At 39.9% G+C, this 23,678-nt stretch overlaps 2 protein-coding genes across 2 annotated transcripts; both read left to right on the top strand.

Moving 5' to 3' along the window:
- Positions 1-8,245: 8,245 nt before the first annotated feature.
- Positions 8,246-10,956, top strand: marcksl1b (MARCKS-like 1b). The gene is made up of 2 exons (XM_023286172.3): positions 8,246-8,555; positions 9,542-10,956. Exons 1-2 carry the CDS (start codon positions 8,469-8,471, stop codon positions 10,088-10,090), a joined length of 636 nt encoding a protein of 211 aa, XP_023141940.1. The 5' UTR covers positions 8,246-8,468; the 3' UTR covers positions 10,091-10,956.
- A 3,729-nt stretch (positions 10,957-14,685) lies between these two features.
- LOC111579063 (probable histone deacetylase 1-B) lies at positions 14,686-23,530 on the top strand. The gene is made up of 12 exons (XM_023286167.2): positions 14,686-14,841; positions 15,810-15,922; positions 17,100-17,217; positions 17,326-17,400; positions 17,848-17,986; positions 18,764-18,905; positions 19,016-19,108; positions 19,221-19,329; positions 19,420-19,800; positions 20,593-20,748; positions 21,970-22,015; positions 22,563-23,530. Exons 1-12 carry the CDS (start codon positions 14,793-14,795, stop codon positions 22,588-22,590), a joined length of 1,449 nt encoding a protein of 482 aa, XP_023141935.1. The 5' UTR covers positions 14,686-14,792; the 3' UTR covers positions 22,591-23,530.
- The last annotated feature ends 148 nt before the right edge of the window (positions 23,531-23,678 follow it).

The raw sequence follows: 23,678 nt of genomic DNA on the forward strand, positions 1-23,678 counted from the left end.
TTGACCTCCATGCATTCATGAAGTAAACCCAAAAAGACAAACCGAGCCTAAGACTGTCATATTTTTGGTCAAAGTAGCTTGCAAAAGCCTGATTTTCTCTCTTTCGTGGTCTTCCCATTCCCCTACTTTACTTTGACATTCTTCCTCTCTGTCACACACACAGGATAGATGGAGGAAAGTGAAGTAGAAAGGAGGAGGCAGAAGAGGGAAAGGGAGGGGGTGGATGTGTTGTTCAGTTCTGCTGAATGCGCTCACATGTATGAAAGAAGAAGCATTTATTTTAGGACTCTCGCGTGGGTGTACACAGATTTGAAACACACACACACACACACACACACACATTGGAGAAGTGAGAGCTCACAAGCCCAGAGATAGGCCTGACCTACCTTTATATCAATCTTGTTTTGAAAGCTGCTGGGAGGATGCTTTTTTTCTCTAGCTCCAAGACTTGTCCTTATATCTGAATTCTCCAAGTGCATTACACATTACTCAACACACATACACATTTATAGAAACACACAGGCAAAGCAGGACAAATAAGGGAAAAAAAAACGCAAACCACAAGAGGCGAGAGCAAGAAAGGAAAAGAGGGAAAATAAAACGCGAGTGGTTCACCTCTCAGCAACACATCGCACAATAAGTGTCCACGTTGTTGTGTCATATTGTGTCAGCATTGCCACAGCGTTATTATGCGCTAGAAACTGTTGTCATGGTAATAAGGTCACTGGCATGCTCATATGTCAAAAGGGATTTATACTGGGCTGACACCATTTCCAGTGCTGCATGTGCCAGGCGTGTGTGTGTGTTCCTTCATGTGTGTGTATACAGTATGTTAGACAAAGAGGCTGGGTGGAAATTTCTTTGTTAGTGAGTAACAGTGAGGTTGAAATTCCACATTTAGGACAAACTGCTTTACTTCCTAAAAATATGGCGCCTGTTTCAAAATCAAGGCTTATAACAATACCCCATAGCAAACACTGGAAGTTTTCACAGTTCTTGAAAAAATACCTTTTATAGCATTCAAAAAGTCCTCTGGCAGCCCAGCCTTTCTCAGCATGCAGTTTATATTATTCACACCATGATGCATGCATATAAACACCTACTCTAGGGAAATCCCCAAGGGATTCCCCCTCTCTGACCATAAGTCAATGAGAGTTGGAGTAAGAGGACAGAAAGCAAAAGTAAAATGTCATGAGTGCTTTTCTTGATTGGTATAACTGGTTTAGTAGTGTTTGGGTAGTAAATGTAAATCCCCAAACAGTTCCTGAAAGTGACCACAAATACAAGCACTCCATAGACTCCATTATGATAGAACATGTGAAGAGTAAACTCTAAAGTTCTCCTTTACCATATAAATAAATACATATCACCTACTTAGCTGGTATTCGGTAGGACTTGTGTACCACACAACAATCCATCTTCTCATTTCCTTGCATTGCTGTTTGCCCCTTAACTCTGACCCCCCTTGACCCCCAGCCACTGAAACCACTCAAAGCTAAAGTCAAGATTAATTTTTTCCAACTCTCTATTTGTCCAGCTTGGACATCTGTCAGCTTAAATGCTAACCCATATGCTATCTATTGTCTGAGAGTCAGTACTTACACGAATGAGTGAGCACTTAAGAGATATTGACCGTAGCTAGGTTGGCTTTGATTAAAATGACTGATTATAATCCAGGGCAGTCACTGTTTGCTTTTCAAAAATTTGGCTTGATCATCTAAAAACTGCTTGTTTATAACAGCGATGTCAAAATAAAGGGAAAGAGCCTTTCATGAACTTTCAGTACACTTAGTTTCTGCTGATTTAATACCCATAATCCTTTGTCCCTTCAGTCTCTCTGTCTCCTTTCCCTCACTGGCATTAACCACACATTGCTACATCCTCTCTCCCCCTCCAGCCAGACTTGTGATGCTCATCCATAGGGTAACAAGGCGCAAAACAATGGAGCCTTTGGGAGACGGAGCTCACCCACAGCTCAACATCCAGGAACACATACACAAAGCTTCATTGACTGCAGCTCAGCAAAGACAGAATGAGGGGGTGGGGTTGGGATCATCCATAACTTAAAAGAAGTAGCTGATTTGGAGATAGATTACGACTACCACTGGATAAAAGGCACGGGGCAGGTGACAGTAACCCAGATTTGAAGTCAACATTCCTGCACCAAGGGTAGAGCTGCATGTAGCCTCAGGGGACAACTTCCAGTCATGCAACAAAAGGGTAGGAGTGGGCCATGTCAAAGGGCAGACACTGCTTGGAGTATCCCCCGAAGATGAGCTGTTAACTTTGGCGTGACAAGGTGATAACAACCAGTAGAGAAAGTTAAAGTGCACGATTGGCTCCATTAGACTTTTAGTGAGGTTCCTATTATTCGTATTCTGTCAGTGTGAGGTGGTGAAAGGCTGGTTCAGGCTGAGAAACTAATCTGACATCTTGCCATCTGAAATCTCAGTGGAGCTTTTGGCAAGTTTTTAAATGTGAAATCCACACTGAGGTATAAACTGCACTGTGATGTGGCAGACCAATAAAGATGAATGACATGCTGTTTACCTGCTGGTAAATGTTTGCCTTTGCAAACGTGACATTATACTTTCAGTTTCTCCACCTTCTTATCTGACACCTGATTGAAAAGTACCTTACATTCACGTGCACACATTGATGCAATAAACAAAGAGTTAGGTGACTTCCTCTCATGAAACCTGAATGCCCCTGACTATTTATCTCACTGTCATACCTGTGAAAAATATGTCCATGTTTTAAGCTGTTATTCTAACTTTTGTGTACCTGAACAAACAAAATATATTCATTGTACAGTAAAATCAGGTCAGTCCAAATTATAATATGAGCTCTGATTATTTCTCTTACTCATCTGAATTTGTTCATCACTGGTTCCATTAACCTTATAACCCAGATCAGGCTTGCTGATGTTATGTAGCTGATTGGTAAGTCAGCTCATTTAACTCTTGTGTGTTGAAAGCCATTAAGTACACAAATCAGCCACAGCATTAATGTCTGTCTCGTGCTGCCAAAACAGCTTTGACCAGCATAGGAACAAGATTGCTCAGGGTTTCCTGTGATGCCTGGACAGTGACAGCAGATCTTTTAGGTCCTGTGGGTTATGGGGTGGAGGCCTCTGATTTCTGAGATGTTGTTACTGTGTGGAGGCTGCTGCAGTTGTGGTACATGTCAGCGTAACATCCAGTTCTTCACTCTAAATGTTAGTGGTTTAAATGTGTCTGATTGATGTATGTAACGTGTAATACTTACATTTACAATGATCACTTGCTCACAAAGGTCCAGTCTGTTGTCGGAAGTCACTAGCTGGAGACCAGTTAGTAGCTACTAAGATGTTGCTAAAAATTTAAGAATTCATGCTTTTCCAAGTAGTCAACAATACTGAGGGAAACATTTTTGCACTTTCAGGCACATAAAATAAAAAGTGGTACAAAACAACAAGCAATGCCATCATCAACACAAAATATGCCACTGTAGGCCTTCAGAACCTACATATCATTTTTTCATTTCCGGTTTGCATCACTGCATAATCCGTTGTCCCCACCCTGCCATCCATCATGGAGCTTTGTCAACGTGGTGACGGCTGGATGGGGTGGGGGTTGATGGTTGGTTGATGACCTCTTATCACTTCCCCTGACTACACCTAACTATTACTCAGCTATCAGCACATCAGTCCTTTGCTGCAGCATCCAAACAATGTTGTGACTACCTCCACCTCTGACTGCCTTCTTCCTCACCCATCTAAGGCCTCGGCTCTATCGTATGCCATCAGAAACCCCGTTCCTTCTCCCTCCCCTCCTCCCTGCATTCCAACCCTCAGCACATCTATATGAACTCTCTCACAGCTGATGCCCCGATGCTTTGTGCGAGTGTGTGTGTGTGTGCGCGGGTGAATAATGTGGGTCTATGTGTAAAGGAGTACTTCTTTGTGCCTTTCACCCCTTGACGCTCACTGGTCCCATGACAATGCTTCCCTTATATGCACATAACACACAGACGCACATGTGCAAACACACAGGCGCACATTACGCAGAGCGAAGTGTCAAGTGCGGTGACAAGGAGATGAGGAGACGAAGAGCAGCCTCACAGCCCTCAACACCGTCGTCATTAGCATCGCACGGGGACTGGGATTCGTGGAAGAAGAAGAAAGGAGCGCTTGATGTAGTTCCATCTGCAAAACTTAACCATGATGCCGTCTCTCTCGCTGCCCCCCCTCCTCCTAGTCTGAGTTACCTCAGGCGGGGTGAAGAAGCCCATTCACAGGAGAAGATGGCTTGAGGAGACGGGAGGGCCTGCGTGCCAGGCATTCCACAGTACACAGCGGACACATTATTATGACATTTACAAGTCCAGCTAGATAGATACAGGGTGATATGTGAGTGAGAAAAGCTTGTCCTTGCAGTGTGACTGTTATGAGGTGAACCCAGCAAGGTAAAACCACAAAGTAATGCAGAGTGAAGGAAACTATAAAAGCCCGTGATGTATGTATTTGGACTCATTTAGCCCTGCAAAAACAGCAATAAAAGCATTTACAGCTCCCCATAATCATCCTGTTTACATTAGTAGAAAGCTGCTACTTATTCAAATCCTGAGCCAAGGTAGGAATTACACTTTTGTGAATACATTTGTTTTTTGTTCTGCCACTATAGGATTTTCTTTTATCAGTGGCTGTTATGCACTGCAATATAATAAACCTTATCATTGTACCACCTGCTCAGTTGTTCAAAGAAAGTCCATTGTATGTGAGTTTACCGAGCCTTGTGTTAATAAAATCTCATCAGCATCGACATGAGGGATATGCATGATGTAGGGAATTTGAAAAAAGCATGGCCAAAAGTATGTGGACACTCTGGTTGGGATACTTTGGAGTACTTCTGGTCTGGGGATGCTGGCAATCGAAGGAGAAACATGGTCTTCAATCTTGGTCTTGACTTATGTTCCACTCAGGTTATTCAGTCATGTTAGGGGTCTACAGATTCAGTCTTAAACCTTCTGGACTGCTTGCAGAGTCATCAACGCTACCCAGATAATATCAACCATGTTTGATATTTATGAGTTAAAATCAGGATGGATACAAATAATGCCCTAACACCTGGAGCAATGGCAACTTGCAATATTTTCTCAATGTAAAACATTGCTGCCGTTACAGGAGTTTGTTGCACCACAGTCTTAATTTGATTAAAATCTGTGTGATGCACCATTATTTTCCAGTCCCATAGTGTGTGCATGTCTAAGATTAGAGAGAAGAACATCTTTGAAGTTTGTCCTCGTGTCCGTGATGCAACCCGTCCTGAAGTCTGAATCCGGTCTTAGTTCCAATTAAGCCAATTAAGGAAGGTCTTGTTGCTTCAGTGGGTAATACTGGTCCACAAATGCAAAAATGACAAATGATTTTCTTTGCAGAATAGTAGAGGACTGTCATTAAACGAATCATTCGACCTTTTGGGACATAAGTGTTTTTGATTAGTAGCTGAAATTCACATGACAAGATTGTCGTTAATCTCATGTTGTCAATTAAATGTGGAGGATAGAGCCAGGAAACAATTAGCTTAGCAGAAACACTGAGAATAGGAAGACAAAGCTAACACGGCTCCATCACTGGCTGTATATAAAGATGAACGAAACATCTGTAAAGCAGCTTAACCTGTATGAAAGACGCTATACAGTTACAGTTTGATTGATTGATTGACTTAAAAAGGCTGGTAAAATAGTTTCCCACTGCTTCTGAACTTTATGCCAAGCCAAACTAACCAGCTGCTGGCTGCTTCATATTTATCCTACAGAAATGAAAGAGGCATCAATCCTGTCATCTAACTGTCAACAAGAAAGAAAAAAAAATCAACTACTCCTTTAATGTCAGTACTTGAACAATCACATACAAAGGTGTAATATTCAGAAGTTCCCATCTGTTGTTCATGTGTTTTTTACACTTGCAGAAATGCAATGTGTATCCACGCCTACACTGACTAATTCATGTGCACAAGATCAAGAAAGAACTCTGTGTTACCAGGAGAGGCTTGAACTTATAGCGTAACTCACTAGTACAGTCACATGAATGTTGTATTTGCAGTTTTACATCATTTGGTATTTACCACACTTATAAAATGTTTGTGTGGGCTGTCAAAGGCTTAAACAGCTTTCTTAACCACATTATCAATGCATTTTTTAACGTTATACAATGTGGTTCAATGTCACGTCTGTTCTGCACTGATTAAGACATGTCACCAAAGTGTGCTTTAACTTAGACACAAACTGCAGAACTGGAGGGTTTAGCATCGTTACAGGCTGCTGACACGCATTTCAATGTTCCCAAGTCTTGCAAAATCAATTACGCTGATTGGCTGCAGGAAAGATCAATTTGTAACACTGAACACTGAAGTCTTTTCCTCCCATAACTGAGATTTTTGGCTTTAACAGCTGTTGCAAGGAATGTGTGGAAGAAAACGATCAGGTGGAATGTGCATGATCATCACACTGACATATTTTGCGGCTGGTATGTTGTTGACAAGCGGAAGTGAACAACGGATCTAGTCATGGAGACATGAGGAGTCAGCGTGACACACCATTAGCCCAAACGCAGATTCTGTTCTCCAGTCGGATCGCCTCAGAAATGAGTCCCCATAGCCACAGTGAGAGGGCAACACTGAACAGCAGACTAAACTCTCATTCACTGTTGTGTTGTATGACAAAAGTAGGTCCATTTTACTATTCAGCTGGTGGGGACAGAGAGAAAAAGAGTGTGAGTGGAGAGGAAATTCTGTATTTTCTACCAGACTTTTCAGCATTTTGCAATACTTCATGCGGTGTATCATTTCATATGTCACTTATTTTGCACTTGTATAAAGTGGCTTTAGCTGCAGTTAGTGAAAATTGGTTTTATGTTGAGCTGAAGGCCAAGAGATGTTCGGTTTCTGATACTACATAGAACATCAGCATGGTGAAATTGTCTACATTTTCTCTGTGAAATGAGCAGATAGAAACATTATGGGTTGCCTCTCATCAGCTTCATGGCATTACATGACCATGAATCATGGATTCATAGATATGACAGACAGGCTTCTGGAAACATCTGTTGTGTCATTTGACTTTTTACCGAAAGTCTGACTGGATGCTGAATCAGATTGTAATTTAAGGTGTGTGACCATTTTTAGTTATACTGAAACCGAAAGAGACATACTCAGAAAAGTCCCCCCTGCTCCAGTAACATTCAAAAGTGAAACCATGACAGCAGACGTGCATTACTTAATGCCCTGGCATAAGACAATAAATAGAAAGTAGAAGTAAAATGAAAATAGTTCTTGACATAGCTTTATATTATATAACAAAATAATTTAACCAAAAAAGATTTGATTGTACATTTTTTCTTTGACAATAAAATGTATATTATTTGGGGTGTTGGCTGACCAGAACAAGCAGTGTAAATACATTATGTTGAGATTTTAAAAAGGCAGTTTATAGGCAATTTTGTCATTTTTAGGACATTTCAAAGACAAAATAATCAATTCAATGAGAACATAATCTCTAGATCAATTTACAATAAAAAATAATATTAGTCGCACCTCTAGTGGACACTATTGCTATTTATTGACATGGTATGGATGTGTCTGGATTTTGTGCAAGTGAACCGCTACAGTGAATAAAGTTAGAAAGAAAACAGACCTAGTTTTAAAGCTTGTACATCTATTTCCACTGCAGATTTACTAACGTGAAGTTGTAAGTTGGGAGTGTGGCAGGTCCACAGTGATTGCAACTTCTACACACACTTCCACACACAAATGCTGTAATAACTAATCAGTACTGTACCTCATTCTTCTCCTATTATAGTCGAGTCTCACTAGTCAGAAGTTTGGTAAATATTCCTGATCTTATCTTTTTAGTGGATAATCAAGCATCACAACAATAAAGGTAAATAAACTCACACATAAAGCAACAGCAAACTGCAATAAAAAAAAAGAGGGTAAATGATTTCACGGGTGAAGGTGTTCTTTCTTTTATCTTTATGCCGTGTCAGCGTTGTTTTTGTAGTTTCATGCCTATAAAACACTGGATTTAGTTGAGCAGAATTGATTTCGCTGCTGGGGGTCTTCGGGGGGGGCGGGGACAATTAGGAGCGTGAGAGGGGATTGGCCAGAGCGGACGGGAGGAGGCGCTGGATTGGTCGTAAACCCGGCAGGCCCCGCCCCAGGGTGGCGCCTTGAACCTGCTGTATGTTGAAGCGATGCGTTGAGCGAGCTGAGTTTAGAGGGTCTCTCTCTACCGGGGTGACAAGTCAGACCACTGGACCGACCGAGGGGACGTAGCCGCCGTTTGAAGACAAAAAATCAACCCAGCACTTTTCCTCCTTTCACCGCTGGATACGTAACTCGCCCTGGGGTTGGATTAACTTAAAACCCACTCTTTTTTAGTTTTTCTTTTTAATTTGCTTTAGAAGACACCGCAACTCACCGAAGACAATGGGATCCCAGTCATCCAAGGGAGAGGTGGCCGCGGAGGCGAACGCTGCTTCCGCCGATGCTGCGACTGTCAAGACCAACGGGCAGGTAATTACACCCTGCTGGCTCTCTGTGGGGGGTTTTAATAACGGAGGAGACTAGTAGAAATGAATAAAAGTTGGTTTTCTCTCATGAAAACTCGCGTTTAGCTAATTTAGTCGACGTTGAATTGATTAAACTTGGATGTGAGGACATGTTTGGAAGTCAGGTGGGGCTTTGAGCATCGCCTCTGAGGGGGAGCTGCTCTCAGAGGACCCCGAAAAGTCACACATTAGTCGGTGAGGGGAAGTTATGTCTGTGTGTTGTCCAAGTTAAAACGAGTATGTGTTTGTATGTGACTGAGGTTTAACCCCAAACCCGCACAACGTGTTGGATATTGCCAGGCATAAAGGGGGAGGGGGGCAGCCTGGGCGCACGTAGGCAGTCTACTATACTCCTCCCTGCTTAAAAACAAGCCGCCTGTCGTCTGGACACCTCTGCTGCCGACTGGGACTTTCCAAAATTCAATATAAGTCAAATGAGTCATATTTAGTCGTCGATGTGATGCTTGTGACCATTAATAGGTTATTATGAAGGTAAATTACCCACACAGTCATCAAGTAACAAAAATGTAAATTGATTTCTGAATGACTTTTATTATTTTAATTATATTAAATTAAGTCAGATCTTTAAATATTAGTGTTTCTGTTTTTTTTTTCGGGAGAAAGCAACTAATTTTTAGTGTTTTCATTCTCATCGATGGGCTCCAGCCTGGTCTTTGTTGAGCCTGTCTGTCTGGTACCTCAGGCGGTCTGTGGGCAGCTACCGCCGCCTATCGGCTGATTAGGGTACTGCAAGGCGTCGCCTCTGAGCCAGGCGACACGGTGGTTAATTGATGAGCACAACGATGTTCTGAAAAGAAATGAGAAATACACAGCAGAAATACTTTTTCTTCGAATTTTATGCATTTGCAGAGATGTTTTGAACGTAAAACCATTCAAACCATGCAAACAGACAAGTTGTCTGACATTTTTATCTTTTGACCTTTCTTCCAGGAGAATGGACACGTGAAAACCAATGGCGATGTCTCTACAAAGCCTGACGGGGATGCTGCTGCTACCAATGGCTCAGCCGAGGCAGCCAAGGAGCCCGAAGGCGGCGCAGGAGGTGACGCTATTGAGCCAGCACCTGCTGCAGATGGAGAGGCTGCCAAACCTGAAGGCGAGGCTGCAGCCAAGGAAACCCCCAAGAAGAAGAAGAAGAAGTTCTCCCTGAAGAAGTCCTTCAACTTCAAACTGAACCTGAAGAAGAGCAAGAAGAGCGAGGCTGTGAAAGAGGAAGGGGCTGCTGCCGCCCCCTCTGAGGAGAAACCCGCTGAGAATGGAGCTGCTGCTCCAGCGGAGGAGAAGAAGGAGGAGGTGAAGGAGGAAGCTGCCGCTGCCGCTGCCGCTCCGGCTGAGGCTCCAAAAGCAGAGGAGGGGCCAGCTAAAGAGGAGGCCCCCAAGGAGGAGGCCAAGGAGGCAGCTGCTGCTCCGGCCCCTGAGGCCACGAAACCAACAGAGGAGAGCAGCTCGACCCCCGCTCCCTCTGAAAAGAAGGAGTGATTGTACCTTTTGCTCACAATGAACTGGGTGAACTGTTTTTCAAGAGAGAGAGAGAAAATTTAAGAGTATATATATATATATATTTATATATATATGTGTATATGTATACATATGTATATGGATATATGTATATGTAAATATATACACATGTATGTAAGAGACTCCTTCGACGTGCCACTTTTCGTCATGATAACAAGACGACAGACTAGATTCACTAGATCACTTCCCTGGTTACTGCTTGACATCTGGACCTGGACTGAGTTTGAGGCTGTGAGTTGGTCGCTATGTGGAAAATGGATTTTAACGGCTAGAATGTCAGCTAATGACACCCTGAAGTATAGATGGATGAAGGATGAATGCAGAAGGATGGAGTCGAATCATCTTTTCCCTAAAAATCTACAGATCAAGATGCCTCCTTGCTGAAGGAAAGATGCTAGATAAGATACTAGGACACCACCACCACTTGAAATGACTGTTAAATAGAGAAAAAAACATGAAATCAGAAAATTAAGAGACTCGCCAACTTTTTACATTCCTATATTTTAACCCAAATTTGAAGTATTTTGTGGTGTATTATAGAGAACCATCTTAAAGATTCAGAAGCTATGTCTTGTTTGTTTAAAGAAAAAAAAATAGACAATTTTGATTTTTACCTTACTATGAAAAAAAGAACACTTAAGCTTGCTATGTTCACTGTTGCGGTTTGATATGAAGCAGAGTTGTTTATCTGTCGTGTGTGAGCCTGAATCTGCTTTGTCTCTGTAAATACATTGGATTGATTTCTGTTCTTTATTTTGCTAATGTTGACAGATGTTACTGGTTTTATTGTAAAGTTGATAATGGTAAATAAATGTTGGTTACCTGCCTGTTTATGTGTCTTTACGGTTATTTCCATCATGCAATATGTTAGTTGTTACAAAGTAGCACATTTCAGTAACAAGGTCTGGAGCCTGTTTGCATATGCAAAGTTTTTATAGCACTAATCACCAGTAATAGTAGCCTTGTAGGAGGACAGCAAGAATGAGAATCTGTCTAGTTATTGCACAGATTGAAAATGAAGAAAATGCACTTTAGAGGCTGCTCCACTGAATCTGATATTTTATATTGTTGTTATTGCATTTATGGCTGCATATCAGAGAAATGGAAGTGCAAAGATTAAACAATTGGAGCAACTGTGCTACTCCCTTTCATGTTTGACCTCAAAACCCAGTTTAAAGTGAAACTACATCACTTCTGAAAGATGAAATAACCATAATCTAAAGTAAAAGCAGCAATAACATAACTTTAAAATACTTAATTCCAAGAAAAAATCATTCCAAACCTTAATGAAGTAAATGTATATAAATCTAATCAGCAAAATGGACCTAAAATAGAAGTACATGTTAGGCACAAAATGGGATCAGTCAGTGATCTGTATTTACATCGTATACTACTGGATAGCTATTGCTGATCCATGAACATGCAAGCAACATTTATTGCGTTAGACTGAGCTAATTTTACTCATTTTATATACGATCAAATGTACAGCAATTCATTAGAAATCATTCATTATATTCTGATAGTCTGCCGTAAAGTAACTCAGATAAATGTAGTGGAGTAAAAAGTCCATTGGAACGTATTGAATCCAAAGTAGAAAGTAGCATTAAATTAAAAAAATGAAGTAAAGCACAAGCACCTTGAAAGTGTGTGTAAGTACGGTACATGACTAAGTTTACTTTATACTGCTGGAAAAAACACAGTCTTGATAAATTTGCCAAATTCATAAAGAAAAAAGACACTCTTTGACAGTTCAACACATTTCCTGCTGTAGTATTTCTTGATCTGCTGTGAATAGTAGTTAATATTAGATTTTACTGTATAACTGACATTGAAGTGATTTTTCTATTTCTGCTACATTTACTATTATTCCATAATAGTACCTGTGGCTACAGGTGCTGTCAGTCAGCAAAACCTACATTGTTTTGCTTCAATACGTTAGTCATTTCCATGAAGAAAGAGCTGTGGCAGCAAATGATTTCACCCCAGGTGAATATAATACATGGTGAGAAACCTGAGCAGTAGAGCGGGAGTAATAACATTTATTAGTGCTATATTTGTGTCTGCTACGACACAGTAAGTCTGAACAGTCCAAACTTTCACATCAACAAAGTTTTACTGTACTCATTCATTTAATTATTAGCCTTTATTAGACTGATGATCACTCAATTTTAACCCCACAGTGGTATGTAAAGAATTGTAGAGATCCAGCACCATACTGTGAGGTACAGACAAGCAGCTGGTACACGATATTATAGGTAGTTAAAAAGTAAATTGTAATATGAACTTGTAGCATTTTATTCACTTTTCAATACAAAAATTATGCAAGTGTGTTTGGTTTCTTGAAACTTGTCGTCTGGGGCCTGAAGTAATGGTTATGAAAAACAATTAAGCCGGAAACAAACACAAAATAGCACTTTTACTGCTATGTTGATCAGTCACTATAAAAGTCTAATATTTTTATTCGTATGGGGACAATCTGGGGCTGCACAGTGGCTCGGTGATTAGCACTTTCGCTTGCAGCTAGAAGATTCCCGGTTCGTGTGCCGGCCTTCCCGCTTTCCTGGGATCTTTCTGCATGGAGTTTGCATGTTCTCCCTGTACATGCGTGGGTTTTCTCCGGGTACTCCAGCTTCTTCCCACAGTCCAAAAACATGCTGAGATTAATTGGTGGCTCTAAATTGTCCGTAGGTGTGAATGTGAGTGTGATGGTTTGTCTGTATATGTAGTCCTGTAATAGACTGAGCCCTGCCTTCACCCTAAGTCAGCTGGGATAGATTCCAGCCCCCAGCGACCATAACGAGGATTTTATAAATAGATAGATATAGATGGATAGATAGATAGATAGATAGATAATGGATGGATGGATGGATGGATGGGAACAATTTGTTACACACTGCACTCACTTCACGTGTCAGACGGGTCATAATCTGTGATTTCCTATTTAACACCCACTCAGTTTTGGCTGATTGGTTTAGAGATAATTGAACACGTTAACATTCCAATGTTAGTTCCACTGACCCCTGGCCCTCTATTAGTTCCCTGGCCCTGAGATCAGCACCATTACCTCTGCCCCCTCCCCTCCACGTCCACACTCTTCCCTCCATTTGAAGGCGAGCAGCCTCCTGAAAATGGCTAACCGAACACAGCAGCCCTGCTCTGGGTGAACTGACCTAGTTCACATGGTGATATGATGAGTTGAGATCTGAGCTACATTTGGATCCAGCCTTCAAACAATTATGAATTATTTAACTAAAGCTGAAGCTCCCAGTTGATACAACTCTTTGGCTCTTCTAACACATGCATTTGTTACCCTCAAACAGTAGATTTTTTTGTTTTTATTAACAGACTTGAAATTGGAAGTCAGACCATCACAAGACCAGTCTAAATTGTGCAAAACCATCCACATCCTCGCGCACTGAAGATACACGGATGATACAATGAGCCGTGGATTATTATAAATAACTGCTCCATATACAGTTCACTTCTGCACTGTTTTGTTGTTTCTGTACATCACTGCTTTGTTTGCACTGCATGCGGTATGTGAGATTCTGTCACTGATCACTTCCGAAGTGCTGCATTTCTCATTCAGCAGAGACAGGGTCTGCAGAGATTTGGAAGTTAGTGAAACACAAATGAGCTTGTACTGCTACCTGCTGGTCATTCTGTGGAACACCACCACGCTGATCCCCATTGTCTGTTTTCTGATCTGCTTCAGTGAGGTCTAAGAGACAGGATATGAAACCTTAAATCACTGTCAGTGTAAGCTACAGTATGATAAAGGAAATGACTATTACAAATCATATTTATAGCTATGTTTAAATAGAAATATATGTTAACGTCTTATGCAAAATGCAGCATTTTTACGGACAAAATACATTAACCTACACAAGATACATCTACTTCAAGATGTTGCTCTGTTAAAAAATCTTTTGAAAAGTGGTCCTTCACTCTTGGAAACTCATGAAATATACAAATAAAATAAATGTAGGGATATATATTTTAGAAAGCAAATCAGAAACTCCAAATGTCCAAGATCGACAAATACATAGATAGATAGATAGATAGATAGATAGATAGATAGATAGATAGATAGATAGATAGATAGATAGATAGATAGATAGATAGATAGATAGATAGATAGATAGATAGATAGATAGATAGATAGATAGATTATAATGCATATTCATGTATGTATTTAGACTGCATAAGAATTCAAACAAAAGAGTTGTCTGATTTCACACAGACATCTGTCATCGTCTAATTAAGACAAAAAGATAAAACTGAAAAATGGTTATTCAAGTAAAAAGAAGTAATACATGAAGATGGATATGACCTAAAGCCACCGTGTCAACCTTCTGTCGCTAACATGAAGGTTAATGAAATTAATTACTTATCTGAAGCTTGCTGATAAACATGAAACAGCTACTGAACTGAGTATAAGCTCTCTGCTGTGTTCTATGGTCCTTATCTGTACATACAGTCAGCAGTCTAGACACACTCGTCTGTCAGGCTGGGGCTGCAGTCAGTCTCGGTGGTCTTCGGTTCGGTCACCGGCGCCTCCCAGGCGGGCGGCTGCGCCTCTGTGATTGGTTGACGAGAGCTCAGCGCGAGCTCCCTTGTGCAGGAGAGAAGCCGGCGAGCACTGAGGGGTAATTGGTGTAAAATGGCGCTGTCTCAAGGAACAAAGAAAAAAGTTTGCTATTACTATGACGGTAAATATTCAACTTTTGCACCTTGGTTTCTCTAATTATTGAAGCGGCCGTGGAGGCGTGTAAATGTTTAGTATTTTTCATTTGTATTTCTCTTTTTAAAAAGTGTGCCATACGACCAGGCTATCTAGCCGGTATAGCAAGCTAACGTTAGCTTGCTCGGTTGGCTAACTAGCTTGTTTTAGCTACATGGAATGGTTGGTTAGCTGCTAGCTTTCGACTGCACGCTGTAAATCATCTGGTTTTAATCCGCGTTTCAAGTTATTCAATAACCGTTTTGGTTTCCTTAATTTACTACAGCATTGTAGAGAATTACAAGGACTGCATATGAGCTAATGTGGTCATTGTGGGAACACAGGAGCCATGAAGCTACCGGCGCTAATCACATCAGTGATCCTCCAACTTGCTAACAACTTGCGACCAGAGGAGACCGATGCACCCGTTTCCAGCTTGATTAGTGTTATTTAGAAAAATGGTCCTGTAGAAATAAGTGTTTTTCAGTTATACTGTATTTCTCTTTCAGTTATGAGTAATTGCTGTTCAGATGAATGAATGTTAGATTTATAATTATAACCATGGCAGTCACAAGCTGTCTTGATGTTAATTAAATGACGACACTCGACTCGTGCTAAAACATCTGCCCATTTAGTATCTGTCATTATCGCATATAAACCTTAGTTGAGTAAGCATATTGGTAATCAAAGCTGTAGGACAGACACATGGATCGTGTCAGGGTTTGATATCAATTCGTGCATGCTTCCACAGTGTATTGTTCAGTATAGGTTTGTCGAATCTGGCTTAAAATAGATTCATAAAATTCACTATCCCTGTTCACTCAAATGTGTATACCATTTGCAAATAACAGGGCACATTTTTAATTAAGATATTATCATACAGCAGAGCCAAGCTACATCACATCAGTATACCTTTTTCTGATCTTGAACGTGTCTTAATGTTGGTTTCTTCCATAGGTGATGTGGGAAATTACTACTATGGCCAGGGCCACCCTATGAAACCCCACAGGATCCGCATGACACACAACCTCCTCCTCAACTATGGACTATACAGGAAAATGGAGATCTATGTGAGTTATACACTTAGACCCTCCTAAAATTGTAGATGCATACACCTTAAATTTTATTGAGGCATCTCACAGTTGTCATTGTCTTTATTCAAGGAGTCAGCTGGCAAAAGTATATATGCTGAGAACATTTTTAATAGGGGTTTTCAGTTTGGCGCTTATAAATTGCACGCATTTAAATTATTACAAGTAAGGTAAATTGGTGTGTAAATTGTTTTGTATTTGCAGCTTTTACTGATTAATCACTTGTATGTTTTTTACATTTTATTATGAGATCAAATGAGTCAGGTGGTAATTACGCTTATCTGACCAGTGATAAGCATAAAACAAACTTGGCTGACTAGAAATCAATCAGGAATTATCAAGCTTCAAGGAAATTGGGGTGATTATTTTCATGGTTGATTAATGTGTCGATAGTTTTATCAATTAGTTGCTTTGTCAATAACATGTCAGAAAAGTTCACTGTCAAATAGTCAATCAGTGTTTTCCAAAGGTCAAGTTGACTTCATCAAATATCTTGTTTTGTTCACATCCCAATGACATTCAGTTCATTGTCATGGAGCAGGGGAAAAAATGAAAATTTTCAAATGTGAGTCTAAATTTGGAGAGTTTTGACTGACCTCAGACTACCAGATATTCAAAGTTTAAAAGTGTCTGTTGTGTTTTCATTTGCTTTGTGACCAAAAAAAATAATGTTTTCAGGTCAGCATTTTATTTTTGTTATATTGGAACATATTTTCTCTATATCTGTGTTGAAGCAAACAATGTTATATTTTAACCAGATTGTTGTGAAATTAGTGATATATACCATGTCAAGTCACACTAATGGAGGCTTACAAAATTAGTTAGATTTTTTTAGATTTTTTTGCATAACATGAATTCAAAGGTGTGACTTCCACTTAGAGAGCTTGACAATTAGTTGTTGATTGAGAAAATGGGTTTTAATTATAGGTAGTTTGTGACTGTCAGTTTCATATTTCATCAGCTCTCCGAAATCAGTACAATAGCACAAGTACATTAACTATATGACATTAGAATATTGGGTTAATCCTGCTCCTAGAGACTTGGCAAGATTGTCCGTAACACATCCTAGCTAAAACTTTGATCACACCCAGTTACTGACAAGTGGAAAAGTGCCAGCCCTCACTTTCTCAATCGTTATCTTTCTGCGTGATTTCAGAGACCACACAAAGCCAGTGGTGAAGAGATGACAAAATACCACAGTGACGACTACATTAAGTTCCTGAGGTCCATCCGACCAGACAACATGTCTGAGTACAGCAAACAAATGCAGAGATGTGAGTGTTGTGTTTTCTTCTTATGCACAGTACAGTAACACATTCTTCTTACTCAGTTGTATTAAAGGTATCTGTCTTGTTCTCTCCCTCATTTTTTTTTCTTAATAGTTAATGTCGGAGAGGACTGTCCAGTGTTTGATGGTCTGTTTGAGTTTTGCCAGCTCTCAACAGGTGGCTCTGTGGGTAAGTTATTCTAACTGCACCACATGACCCTTGCACACTGTTCTCATACATGAGGCACATACATGACTTTGTGCATAGAGCCGGTTCCAGAACATATGTTTTGAACGACTTTAAAGTTAGGAGTAATTATCTTGTGTCTTGGACAAGGTCAAAGGATTGTATTTTTAACCATTTAGTAATAGTCCTTCAGAAGTGAGAGTGAGAGCACACAGCGCCTGCTAAAGGATTCTTATTAAAGTTGTTAAGTGTTGCAGCATGTCAACAATCTTACAGTAACTTGAGCATAAAAACAACTCACAAGTATGGTACTATGGAAGTTTTATAGCAAGCGCAAGCTCTAAGACATAAAATATTTTTAGACACACATGAAGTGTATTCAACAAGCAGTTTCTGTGAGACCAATGCATGCCCATCAGATGCATTCTGATTGTTTTTGCTTTACTCTAGCTGGAGCTGTGAAGCTGAACAAGCAGCAAACCGACATTGCCATCAACTGGGCTGGTGGACTCCATCACGCCAAGAAGTCTGAAGCCTCTGGTTTCTGCTACGTCAATGACATCGTCTTGGCTATCCTAGAGCTGCTCAAGTAAGCTTTTTACCACTGCTGTTTTCATTGTTCAGTGAGCTCACATAGAGGTTTATGTCTGATGCTCACAATAGTTTTGATGCCGAACACCGGATTGCCTTTTTAAAATGACATGGAGTGCATTTGTCAGTACAAGATTTTTAGAGTTTCTTCTGACTGTGTTGATTTGCATTTGCATTTGTTTAGTTTAAGACAGACACTCAGCATTTTCACCTTGCTGTAAAGGTGGCCAAATGTACTTTAAGCAACTTGTGGAGGTTCTTATGATGAGCAGATGACAAATGTATGTGGTGGTCATAGGTTTTGGTGCCAGTTACCTTTTTGGGGTTTGTATTTTTTCATCTGCAGGATCATAACCCTCAGAAAGAACAAACAAAAGTTCAGTATAATGTTGAATATAATTTGTTATATTTATTTTACAAAAATTACAGGGAAAAATGGAATCCACAAGAACATTTTTCAAAGCATACACAGGTGGTTCTTCATTCTACAGTAGAGTCATTAATAGTTTCACAGTTGCATTGACTGATTGTCTTTTTTTACAGAATCTGTTTATAGCAAAAGCTTTGTTTTCTTGCTGTGTGCAGAATTTTAAATGAGACGTGTAGAATAAAGTGATTTTGCTGAATTATGATGATTTTTAGCTTAGTCTTGGTAAAATCTGATAAACAATCTGATAAAAATTTTGGTCATAAAAAACACATGCCTTTTAAACCTGACAAATTTATGGGCTCAGAGGGTTAATGTATCATTAATTGAATTATGTGCCCTGTGTAGATACCACCAGAGGGTGTTGTACATAGACATTGACATCCACCATGGTGATGGTGTGGAGGAGGCCTTCTACACCACGGACAGGGTCATGACCGTTTCATTCCACAAGTATGGGGAGTACTTCCCTGGCACTGGAGACCTGAGGGTTAGTTTTTCTGTTGTAATATTTGTTGCCATTTTTTCTAATCTAAAACATCATCTGTGTACTTCGGACATGTGTGAGCAATAATTCAATGACGTTTCCAATGATTACAGGATATAGGTGCAGGAAAGGGCAAGTACTATGCTGTAAACTACCCTCTTAGAGACGGCATTGATGATGAGTCTTATGAAGCCATCTTCAAGCCTGTAAGTATTCTTTTATCATGGAAATACTATTTATAAAAAACTGAACAAAGAACTACTAATATTCAGGCTCATTCTCTGACCAATATTTTTAATGTTTATGTTTGTGTGTTAGATCATGGCTAAAGTCATGGAGATGTACCAGCCAAGTGCTGTGGTTCTCCAGTGTGGAGCCGATTCACTTTCTGGAGACAGACTGGGCTGCTTCAACCTCACCATTAAAGGTATAAACAAACCTTACAGTCCAAGCACAATACTGATAGCTGCTCTTCCAATATTGAGAATTTAACATGTGTATGTGTTGATGCTCCAAGGTCATGCCAAGTGTGTTGAGTACATCAAAAGTTTCAACCTCCCTCTGCTGATGCTGGGTGGTGGAGGCTACACTATTCGCAACGTGGCCCGTTGCTGGACCTACGAAACTGCTGTTGCCCTGGATTGCTCAATCCCCAATGAGTTACCCTACAACGATTACTTTGAATACTTTGGGCCTGATTTCAAGCTCCACATCAGCCCCTCCAACATGACCAACCAGAACACCAACGAGTACTTGGAGAAGATCAAACAGCGTCTGTTTGAAAACCTCCGTATGCTGCCTCACGCCCCCGGTGTCCAGATACAGGCGATCCCAGAGGACGCTCCTCACCCAGACAGTGGAGACGAGGATGAGGAAGACCCAGACAAACGTGTCTCTAGTAAGAAACATCTACAAGAATTGATTTTTCTTAAAGATACGATTATATGAAATGAGATCAGTCTGTGTCATTTCAGATAGTGGGTGTTATTCCAGCGTCTCAGATTTTGTGATTTTTGAGTTTACTTATGTCATTTGAGACCCAAAACCAAGTTGTGTGAAATATTTTGGCAGTATTGTTGAAAATTTTAATATTTTTCAGACCTGGGGATTTTTGCAATTTTACCCTCAAATACAACTCCCGCCTGATACATTGGCTTATATTACTTGCCACACATCCTTTTCTACTAATATTGGAGGCCTCAAAAATTGGTGAGATGTCAGTCCAAAGACTGTTTTTGGTAGGAAACGTGGATGTCTGATGCCCTCATACCACCTTCTTTTGAAAATCTTTAGTTTTTAATGATTAAAAGCATGGACTCTGCTGGAGACATCCATTCATTTAGATCTGCTGGAAACAATCCTGTGTCCTCACAAAATGTCATGGCTGTGGGATTTTTGTTTCTGAAGCAACTGAACCTTAGAACGGGTTCCCAGATAAGATGTTGTTTTGGGCTAAATTACAAAAATTCCTAGATCTGACAACTTCAGAAATTCAGAAAATTTAGCCACTTGGTTTTGATAAGTAAATTAGTAAAATCTGATCAAAGATTATGCAGTAACATATTTCCTGAATTCAGTCTGATTTGACACAAACTGATTACATACACACTGAGGGGAGGTGTGGATTTACAATATAATACTTTATGGGAAATTAATGGACCATGTGGACTGTTTGTGTTTTGTGTTTCAGTCCGGGCCCATGACAAGAGGATAGCCTGTGAGGAGGAGTTTTCAGATTCTGAGGATGAGGCCGAAGGGCAGGGTGGAGGACGCAGAAATGCAGCCAACCACAAAAAGGCAAAACGAGTGAAGAAGGAAGAAGAGAAGGAAGTAGAGGAGAAGAAAGGTGAGACTCTTCACAAGACAATGTGGCATTTAACAATGTCAAAAAAATATGTAGCAATATATATACAATGATTAGTGGTGGGACGTGATTAAAAAATTTAATCTAATTAATTACAGGCTTTGTAATTAATTAATCGCAATAATTGCAGTTTTGTCAAATAGCAATATTTGACACAATAAGTGAAGTTTTTCAATTCAAATAAAATTGTGGTTGACAGTTGAATCAATGAATAGACATATACGTGTTTATAATTTAAAATTTATTTAAAAAAGGAAAATGGGACATATAGAAAAAAGTGATTTTGATGAATTAAAGCCTGAATTTACATGTTTTTTTCTACTGTATGGCACATAAAATCAGCATAAGTAGTTCAAGGAGCATCAGAAAGTTGAAAATCCAGAGATTCATTCTGTTTTCATCTTTTCTGGGTCTGATAAATGGTGCAATTTTGATGGTTCTTTTTATAGGAATATCATTTTTTATTTATGTAATTTTTTTATAAACAAAAAGTTTATAATTAAGTTATTAAAAGAGATATTTTTGTTGTTTAGGTTATTCCTCCTCCAAGGAGGCAGAGCCTCAACGGAGTAAAACTTAAACCACAAAAATGTTTCATTTCTATTTATCTGCATTTTTCATCTGTCTGCTACATTCACAGATTACTGCAAATCTAAGTGCAATTATAGCGATTTTGTTCAACATTTTAAGACTTTCTGTAAACTCAAGCACTGTCTAGAAAAGTGGTCTATTATGGGATGGCTACACCGTTAGCATGACTCATAGCTAATGTTAGCTCTGGTGCTAACAGCAACATGTTTTACATTGAGGTGATACCATCGGCTTGAAGTGCTGCAGTGATCAGAAAACTCTTTGTTGTACAATTTGCACACAACCAGGCTTTTATCCAAGCTGCCATCGGGAAGATTTTTAAAAGGAAAATTTCTGCCCAACAAGCTCAATCTCGTCTTCCTTCACTGTTCACCAGTGCCTGACTTCACTCAGTGCTTCCTGTGCTTCTTCTTCATGGCTACAAACAGACTTTAGGTTCATTACCGCCACCTACTGGGCTCAGCGTTACCGGTGTGCCAGAAATGAGAGAACTGAGGAGGGCGCAATTAATCGCGCTATTTTTAACGCGTTATTTTCGCGGCAATTAATTAATCGAAATTAACGCGTTAAAGTCCCAGCCCTAATAATGATATATGTTTTTTTGGTTTCTAGAAGTGAAAGAGGAAGAGAAGGAGGAAGAGAAGATGGATACATCAGGGTAAGAAACATTGATCTTGAGTGGTCCAAGTCGGGCGGTAGTCTGCAGATTAGCAGGTCAATTAGCTGGTCAATATGCTTTCATCTGATTTCTTTGGGTACTTATTTTTCCAAAAATTGAGGATAATTAGAATCAGCATGTACAACATTTTTCAAGTTTCCATAGGTTTTACCAGCACTGAAAAAACATGGTTACTGTTACTGCATTACAGATATTTTACTCCTCACACTTTTAATTTGTTTACATACCACTTGGCTCTGTGTGAACACAGCCTGCAGTTAAACCAAAAAGTCTCTGGTCACATGGTTGCAGCCAACTCTCTCGTGGCTTTCAAATTGCTCAGAGGAGCACACATTTTTCTCGTTTAAAGAGTCTGGGTGCCATCCTCGACACAGCTCTATCTTTTCAATCTCACATCAGGCACGCTGTTTCTGTGCTACCCTGTTATGCGGTTGCTGACATAAAAGATAAAAAGTTTAGATATTAAAATAACTTTGAGTTGTTGATTCGAAAGGATGTATTTCAACTCCTCAACTGGTTGTTTCAGACCAAAAGAAGAGGTGAAGACAACTTGAAGTCTGGTACAAGAAAGAATGGGTGATGTTACTGTTGTCCTCAAGCCCCACTGATTCCTTTATTCTCCTACTGCAACGATAGGACCTTTTTGTATTCCTGTTTTATTATGTGATCCTGTCTGCAAACCTGGTTTACGCTGCATTGCTTAGTGTCCAAGCTCAGTGGGTGGGTGTTGCACAGCTGCAGCTGAATATATGATCGTTGGTTCAGGCTAAAGTTTCTGTTGAAGATAGGCCCATTTCTGTTGTAACCCCACCCACTAAGCACTTCATGTAAAATAACAGAAATGCCACAAATCCTTCTGAGCTGCTGCGTGAACCAGTTCTGCTCTACTATGAAGAAAACCCACCCAGAGTGTTACTGTTCCTATCCTGGCATTTCAGAATTCCACCTGTATGTGGGGCTGCAGCTAAAATACCTGCAGAGATGTAGATGATTTACAAGTCAAGTGCTCACATGCAAAAAAAGGCTTTTGTTAGTTTTTAAACATCTATTTATGATACATGATACTGTTAGAATAAGCAGCAGTAGACAAAATGTTGTTTGCCTTGCTGTGAATTCATCAGTGAATGCATGTTTAGAATGATGTCGCCTTTAGCATGTACATACTGTTCTGCCTTTGCCCAGACAGTCCCTCATCTCTGCTCAGTAAGTTATTTTAAATCATGAATACAGTCAGTCCCTTTAGGCCGCCTTCCTAGATGTCATTTCCTTTTATTTTCTTCCTCAGTTGTTTGTATGTTCATGGATGAATGAGTGTGAACCTCTTTAGAGGCTTATGTTGGGGAGTGAATGACTTATTTTAGATATTTTGTACCATTATACATAAAGGTGGAGTAAGCCAGTGAGGCCCTCTACATGTGGTTGTTTGGAGTTCTATCCTTGTGAAATGTGCATTATCATAACTTTGTTATAAAAAAATAAAGAAAACGGATCCACTTTTGCCCCATGAGTTAAATTTTTTTACCCAAACCTGCCATTTGTAGGTTACACGTGAGAAAGTTTGAGACTGTCTAAACTGTATTTAAAATGCTTTCCCACATATTAGTAGCCAGAATATACCTTAGTTAAACTTAACTGCTATTAC

Source organism: Amphiprion ocellaris, chromosome 15 (assembly GCF_022539595.1).
Source record: "Amphiprion ocellaris isolate individual 3 ecotype Okinawa chromosome 15, ASM2253959v1, whole genome shotgun sequence".
NCBI lineage: Eukaryota > Metazoa > Chordata > Actinopteri > Pomacentridae > Amphiprion > Amphiprion ocellaris.